We start from the raw sequence: 7,978 nt of genomic DNA, 5'->3' as shown, positions 1-7,978 counted from the left end.
CCGCGAGCCGCCTCCGGGCCACGCGCCCGGCGCTTCTGCCCCGCGTTTCCAGGGGCGACGGGGGCCGCGAGGGCTCCCGGCAGAGGAGTAACAGACGGCGCCGAAGAACCCACCGCAAATTCCCGTCCTCCGAAGTTCTCGACGCACGGAAAACACAGGGCAGCGGCGCGAGACCCCCAGCTCCGCTGAGCCGGCGGCTTAGACSAGCACCAGCACCACCGGGGACGAGCCGGGGTCTTCCGCCAAATCCTCCCCGGAGGGCGCTAATCCGCAGGCACGATAAAACCGGCGCCCGTGAGCCCGCTCTCGTCCACGGCCGTGCCTCGGGCACGCGCTGCCCCCTCGGAAGCAGCTCTTTGTTCCGGATCTAGCGGGGCCGCACCTGATCCCAAGCCGTTCCCGCGGCAGGGTTTTTTCCTCGCAGAGGTCGCCTGTAAATATTTAGCAGCACAACTCATTTGCAACAGCCTAAGCGCATCAGATTAATAGGAAAATTAACTGTTTGATGCAAATACACTTCTTCGTTTCTCCCTGCAAGCTGGGGGAAACGGTCACCCGCGCCTGTTCCAGGACGCGGGACTGTCCACAGGCTTTAACACACCCAGCCTGCGGGGAAGTGTTTTCAGAATATATAGGGGTAAGGGGCTTGTCAGGGCAAGAGAGCTGAACATCTTTTAAAAAATCAAGGAGGTTAAAAGCCCTTTCTGAGACCACAGGCGTTTGGAACGAGAGCCAGAAGCCTGCCCAAAGCAGCAAAAGAAAAAAATAAAATAAAATAAGACCAAGCCCACCCGAGAGACACGACGGGAGGGGAAGCCGCAGCGCCCGGCGGCAGGGAATCGCGGCCGGCCGCACGCTGCCRGCGCGCGTCAAGGCTGCGCGCCGGGACCTACCTCGGGGAGCCGTGATGATCCTGGGGTTCACCTTGGAGCGCCCCGCCGCCCACAGGCCCAGCTGGCTGGCCCACAGGGCCACAAGGAGGGCAGCCGGGGACCTCCTGCCCATTTCTGCTTCTCCGGAGAGCGGGGATCCGCAGACTGCGAGCATGAGTGCCTTCCCCCGCAAAGGGCGAGGGGCTGGGTCCAGGGCAGCCAATAAGTGCAAACGAGGGAGGGACTAAGCTTCCTCCCTCAGCTCCTCATCGTAAAGGAGAGAAAGAACCCCCAAAACAAAAAAAGACCCTACCAGACTCCCCCCRGGCTTTTCAAAAGCCTCTCCCTTCAAAAAGTGGCTCTTTGCCTCCTGATCTTCAGCAATGTGTATTCTCAGGCTTTGCAAACTATCTCTATTCTCATTTTCTTTCTTCCCCCGCCCCCTTTTTTTCCCTTTCCTAGACGTGAAAGGTGGGAGCCTAACAGCTTCACTTGCCTTCAGGCTCCTTTGAGAAAAACTGCAGCTGGCCTAAGGCTTGCCACAAACTTATCAGACAGTGAAGAGATTTGTAACAGAAATATTAAGGTTGATATGAATTAARTAAAAATGAAAACGTATGTGTGTGTGTGTGTGCGCGCGTGCGAGAGAGCAAGAGCAGACCAAGGGTGCGAAGTCTGGCTYGGGCTGAAATAAAGGACACTGTTCCCAGTTGCTTAACTGAGACATCTCAAGTGCAAAAAGCCGCGCTCTGACAGCAGAGCCGTGCAAGAACAGCTCCCCCGCGGAAGACCATGCCTCGGACATCGGGGGAGGCAGCAAGGCTGCAGCGTAGCTCCGCTCACACACCAGCCTTCTTCCTGCTAGGGCTACACAAGAAGATCACAGCAACGGGCCGCTCCTAACACAAAAMTTTTGCCCCAAAATTCATTCATCTTCACAAGTCAAGAACACCAGAGTTGCGATGAGGTCTCGACAGCCAGCATCCCTTCTCCTGGGCCGCACAGCGATGATCCCAGCACGCGCTTCCCTCATGTGTCATATGCTTGTGAGCATGTGAGTGTGAGCACGGATGCATGAAACCCATTTAACTTAGAGATCTGGTGAACAAATACCCTTTTCTGTAAGATCTCACGCTGACTTTCGTCCTGCTAACGCCCTCCGAAATGACAAGATGCTTAGCGGGGCACAGCGCACTGCTCACGGGACTGGCCTGTCACCAGAGCTGTGCTGGGATATTTGGAAAGTCGCTTCATTTTGCCAGACCTCCGTTCCCCATCAGGAGGCCAGCAAGGGCTGACAGTCTCTGTGAAGCACCGTGAGATTTGTTAATGAGAAGAGCAGGGCGTTACRTGCGAGGAGAGCGAGGTCAGACGTGACCAGAATAGGAGAGCCCACGGGGAACTCACAAGGACATCAGAGACACAGCTGCGCTCTCAACTCAGTACCGAAGCTAGACCCAGGATTGCTCTGCTCCTGAAGGAGATGAACAGTAGCAGGTCAAGGGGACATTTCTGAGGAAGCAAAAAATTAACAAGCCAGCTAATTATCTATTTTCAGGACCTTCAGGAATTTCCCACTAACTCTAAGCATGGGGGTTTCATCTCTCTCTTTAACCAAATAGCCATTTGGGTAATTACAGCGTGACAACATACAGAGCAGCTCTGGTTTCCCACTTTTGCGCACGGTGATTCCCAGATTAGCTTTGAACTGCTCCRCATCACTGCTTACCTTTAAGCAACYGTCCATTTCACCCCAGAAGTCACTGCGTTTCTCTACCTGTCCCATGGATCCCRGAGGTACTCAAACCCATTACCACTTGCTTTCCTGCAGCGCGGGTCAGAGAAGGTTTGCTAAAAAATGTGTAATTCATTAAGGCTCTCACCCACAGTCGGGAGCGAAAAACAAACAGGAGGGCACTATTTGCAAATCAACAGCCTAAGCCAAACAACCCGTGCTGGTTCCTTAATAAACACGACAACTTAACAGTTTGCATTCACCAGGATTTGGGCTATGCAGATGGAATTTGCATACAGCATTACCTGCTTTGTCTTTTATAACCTGACGCGTTTTTTCTTTCACGTGGCTCACGTAACTACAATCGTACCGCACCAAGTCGCCACCCGAATGGGAGTAGCATGGCTGGCAGCCTGCACCAGCAAGACCACAGCCAGGCCCAGATAACTAGGACAGATCAGCAGACAAATGATGGAGCAGGGACCCTTCTGAGGACATCTCACTTAACCTGCTCCAGGGTGGACAAAGAGCACAGCCTCAATCCAACTGAACACGGCAACTTCACAACTATGTGACGCTGTAAGAGGATGCGCATGTAGTTGACTATTTCTAATCCCTCCCCATCCCATCCCTCTGTGTGTTCACGTCGCCGTGCCACTCGCGGATCCGTGCCAGGGAATCACCAGGCCGACCCGGTGGCCACGCTCCGGCACGCTAGCAGCCTGGGGAACTGCCTCGCAGCTCCCGTTCTCAACAAAGTCACCAACTCATAACACAGAGGGTTTCTGAGCAGAGGTGAACTAGGAGAGCTTCGGCCTTGCAATGATAGCAAATTTGCTTTTCCCCCTCCACTCTTCTCTTTACTCATAATTAACATGCTCTGGTATTCTGTGTGGCTGGCTCTGGGTTTTTTTTCCACCTACGCTTGAAAACAGCACCCCCTGTGCATAAAATTCTGCTTCAAACTCCCCCAAAATTTTAGAAGTGTTCAGTTCTGAGCTGTTAAACACATTTGATGTCACTGTCCTCTATTCCCTAGACCACCAGTTGAGCAACCCCCCACACAGGACCATATTGTAGTCCTAGATTCATACCGATGCTCTAGTGCCTTGCTACGCRAAAGGCTTAGCAAACAGCTTGCTGTGTATCAGCGTCACATAGCATCTCCATATTGCATCTCGTCTCCTTGCCGCTTTGAGCCACACTGCGGTTTCTCTTCCACTCTGGGAGCCAGGTACAACCAAAACTGTGACTGTCCAGCGCTAGACCTGGCATCTAGGGGTTACAGAGCAGGAAGGAAGCCATCAGGCCACATTACAATGTGCACATGCTACAAGAGCACCTCCATATCTTCCTTAGCAGAGCTACACAGCTACTTATAGAAGACTGACTAGTAGATACCTTCTCCAGCTGCTTCCCCATCACAGGGCCCCAACAGTAGTTTCATGCCTGGGAACAGGAAAAGGCTGACAAATCCACAGGATCCAAAGGTTTTGGGGCAAACCAGAGACTAGAATCCAAGGCCGGTTCCAAACTCAAAGCTGATAGCTCCAGCAGTCGTTCCAGGTCCTTGCCTACAAATCATGCAATTCAATACAAAGCTGCTGTGAGATCTCTGCAGACCAATCACCAGCAAAGACAACCACAGCAGAAGGGAAAAACATTGAGAGTGGTGAGCATCCCACCCAAAAAGCTAATTACAACTTTTCAAAGGAACGGTCTTCATTAAAACAAAGCTCTTGCTCAAAAAGCCACCTGCTCCACCTAAAAACCATAGCTCCCCTTAGCATCCCTACCCTTCTCTGCAAGTTGCGTCAGTGTGATTGCGATGAGCTGGGGTGAGCCTGGCTGATAGAGCTACGGAGACCCCAAGGCACTGCACAGGAGGGCGCATCCAGCCCCTTTCATCAACCCAGTTTCACCCTATTCGCTTAAAGGGGCTGACAGTTTGGGTAAGATCTGGGGGTCAAGGGACTGTCCTCACAGACACTGTGCAACGAATTGGGAAAACAGCCCCTGAACACACACAGTCACCCTGCATATACAGAGGCATATAAAGCAGCACCGTGCAATGCTCTGCTTACAAGATTTGATCAAGGAGCAGCCCAGCTYGCACGCTTGCTGCACCAGGAATACAGAGTTGATTTCACGTTTTCCTTCGTCAGCTTTGTTCCAACCCTGCGTCAGTTTGCAGGGAGTGCTGAATGCAGAACCGTGCCCTGACTACAGCAGTACGCAGCCAAAAATGAGTGGGCATTAAGCACACACACGCACACACTTCCCAAGCATTTTTGGGAGAGTTTGTTTGCTTAGGACCACCTCTAAACCAGCTCAGCCAGATGCTGTGGTGCTGAACAAGGAATGCTCAAACAAGAGGTCAGATTGCAGACACACATTCCTTCCTCTCTCTCTTTCAGCCCCTCCTGGAGAGGTTTCTGTCTGGTTCACTCAAGGATCAGACTTGCCGAAGCATGAATCACAAGAAAGTTAGCACATCTCAGGTGATCAAGGGTCTTACTAGCAGTCTAGGAAGGAAGGATTCTGCTTTTTCTAACATYTTAATTTGTCATGGCACATGTGAGAAAGTGTTTCCACAGTCCCTCCAAAGATGAGATGGGGACTGCTAGACTGTATATGCTGGCACAGAGCATGGGCAATTCTCCCCCCCACCCTCCATGAACTCAGYCTGTGCTTCACAGCAGAGGGGACAGGGACTCTGCTGCAGGACAGCTGATGTCCCATGAGCCTGGGACACAAGTATAAATGACCATTATAGAGTCCTGAAGGATCAGACCTTTTGGCTATGGCATTTCTACTGCCTAAGCATGGGACTCCTGCTATTTCTTTCCACTGCATTTTGCCTTTGGAATGAGTAGACTCATTAGCATGGGCTTTGACGTGAAGAAAGTGAAATTCCACTCACTGTTTCTTTTGGCACCAGYAGGTCTTTCAGCTGTTGAGCGATGGAGTGAGGAAGCAAAGATGGATGGAGGAAGGAGGCAAAGCTGATTGTTTATCAGCAAGCTACTGCACTTTGCTTTCAACACACATTTTCCCCTCCAACTTGCATTCCTGAGGAAAGCCATACCAGTCACCAGCAGGTCAATCTCAGCTGCCCCCTTCCAACCCTGCAAGGCTGCCAACATTTCAGCCTCTCCAGGCACACTGCTTTCATGCAAGCTCATCTCCACTGGCCATCTAAGCTGGACTAAATCTGTGGGGCTGATCAGCTAGTATATCTCCCTCTCTGCTTTGCCATGATGCTGAAGGATAGCACAGTAAATCTACTGCCAACCACTCCAAGAATGGTCACTAGAGTTTAAGGTCAGGGATCCAACTGCCCCTGCGCACTAAATGCCACCCTTAGGGCTTTAAAATCCACCCAAGAAGCAGAGGAAGAACCATGCGCCCCAGGACTTTTGTGCTCCTTGAAGAGCAGCACAAAGCACTGGCTGGGTCTTCCCCCCACCGCTTTCTTCTCTGCAGCATGAGCTCCCTTGCTGAGGGGATCCCTGCAGCACATGCCAGGCAGGATCTCCCAGGCCAGTGGTTTGCAGGACTACTCACTAAYAGCAGCAGCTCACCGAGGCTCTGCCCCAGAAGTAGCCAGAGACTTAATTCAACTYGTCCGGATAACCCTTCACCACACCTCACCTTTTCCATTGCAAGCACCCGGTTGGTGGGCAAACATGTTACACCTGAATAGTGGCCACATTAGCAAGCAGTGCTGTCAACAGTGAGATGTACACCTCTGCCACATGCCAGGAGCTTCGGCACTGCTCAGCATGGATCTCAAAGGCTTTAGGTTAAAAAAAAAAAAAAGTGCAATGCACAGCATTTCCCAGCTGAAAGAAAATTAAAACAAAGCAGCAAGTTGCTTTGAGATTGATCTGCCTCACTGTCACCAGGAGAGCTGCATATTGACATACTAACACTGCACAGTCAGCTGTGTCTTCCCATGAGGGTCCAGTGGGCCAGGCTGTGTGTTGCTTACCCGAAATTCTTTGTTTCTTAACTGCAGTGCTCCTCTGCTGCATAGCAGGCTGGATTTCAGTACAGCATTGCCACACGCTGCAGAGCAGCTATGCTTCAGCAGCAGGCAAAGCAACCTCCTCAGCAATACTAATTTCCAYGTTTGCTACATTTACTGATGCAGCTCTGAGCAGCCCCATGAAGGGTCCAGCACCATCCACCTTGTACAGAGGCTCAGAGGCCTTCATTAGYTCCTTTAGATCCACAAAGTCCTCTTAGTAATGCACAAGTTAAAGTCCAGTCTCCACAATCTGCTCCTCCATTCCCTGCCGTAAATATGGAGTAGAATCTATGTTTTCCTCTGTGGAATCAGTGCAAATCCCCAGGTCCTCAGGAAGCCACCTCAACCCGCGCTTGGGAAAAATGCCAAAAGAAACTCTCATAAGCTGGCCAGGAATGAAAGGCTGCTGAGGAAAGTAAACTCATTTAAAGATAAATTGACCTTGCAGTGTGAAAATACTTCCAACACTGATATCTGTCACGCCAGGAAGGGAGAGATGTCTGAAAAGTGTTATGTCTCTTGACATTCCTTCCTACCTTGGCCCCAATAGACAATCTTGGGCCAAATGACGCAGAAGGTAAGCGTCTGCAGTTCTGCATTGTCCTTGGCTCTAAATCCAGAGCCTCTGTCTGGTGACACAAAGGCTCATCACTACAGAAACGCCCTTTTCTCTCTCCATGAGACATGGGAAGTYTGCCATCTCTTCCAGCAGGACATGGGAACAGCTCATGAGCTCACCATGCGTTGGAAGTTTGACCTGTTTTTCCTACGACCGGTCAAAATTCTTGGATGGGACACTGGCTTGTGCAGGGAAGAGCTGCCCTTCCTTATATAGGAGTTGCACCTATATCTGCTTCCTGGTTATTATGTGTCTAGATAGCTCACACATAGCTCATTCGGGAAAGCAATTGCAGGAAGCCATAAGCCACTAGATTACAGGCTTTTGGAACGGGAGGAAGGGAGGGAAGGAAAAAGAAGAATAACTGAAATGGAGGAAGAATAAACCGGCATGAAAATTGCCTGGGCAGACACCAGCTGGCAGGATCCACGAGATGATTAAATTATGCATAACTTAGGATCCTTTGGGATTGAAGCATTTAATCAGAGGGAGTTACACCTCAGGAAAGAATCCTCCACAGTCAAGACTGTCAGCCCCACTTCTCTTCCACAGAATTGGGCTTTACACAAACAACCCAATTAAAAAGGAGGTAAACAGTTTGGAGTCTGCCCTGCGGGATGCCAAGACAGCATGCTGAGCATTACTAGGGGATTACAGAGCTTGGCTGTCATTGGCAACATGCTCTCTTTTAAAGGAGATTAAATGAAAATTTTCTTCCT

The 7,978-nt window shown here is 50.9% G+C and overlaps 1 protein-coding gene across 2 annotated transcripts in view; it reads right to left on the bottom strand.

Annotated features, from left to right (window-relative positions):
• The window catches only part of SEMA7A (semaphorin 7A (JohnMiltonHagen blood group)), a 28,138-nt gene extending 27,019 nt beyond the window's left edge, over window positions 1–1,119 (bottom strand). The window contains exon 1 of one of the 2 annotated variants that reach the window (XM_085303993.1): window positions 894–1,119. In XM_085303993.1, coding sequence (XP_085160119.1) covers window positions 894–1,047 — 154 coding nt within the window. In that variant the 5' untranslated portion in view covers window positions 1,048–1,119. The remainder of the gene's footprint in view (window positions 1–893) is intronic. The other variant, XM_085303992.1, reaches the window with a different exon arrangement.
• Window positions 1,120–7,978: the final 6,859 nt, after the last annotated feature.

The sequence above is a fragment of the Rhea americana genome, unplaced genomic scaffold, assembly GCF_003343005.1.
Source record: "Rhea americana isolate MKP2758 unplaced genomic scaffold, rheAme1 scaffold_201, whole genome shotgun sequence".
Classification (NCBI taxonomy): domain Eukaryota; kingdom Metazoa; phylum Chordata; class Aves; order Rheiformes; family Rheidae; genus Rhea; species Rhea americana.
The sequence above is the reverse complement of the archived record's forward strand: the minus strand, read 5'-3'. Positions and strand labels throughout refer to the sequence as shown.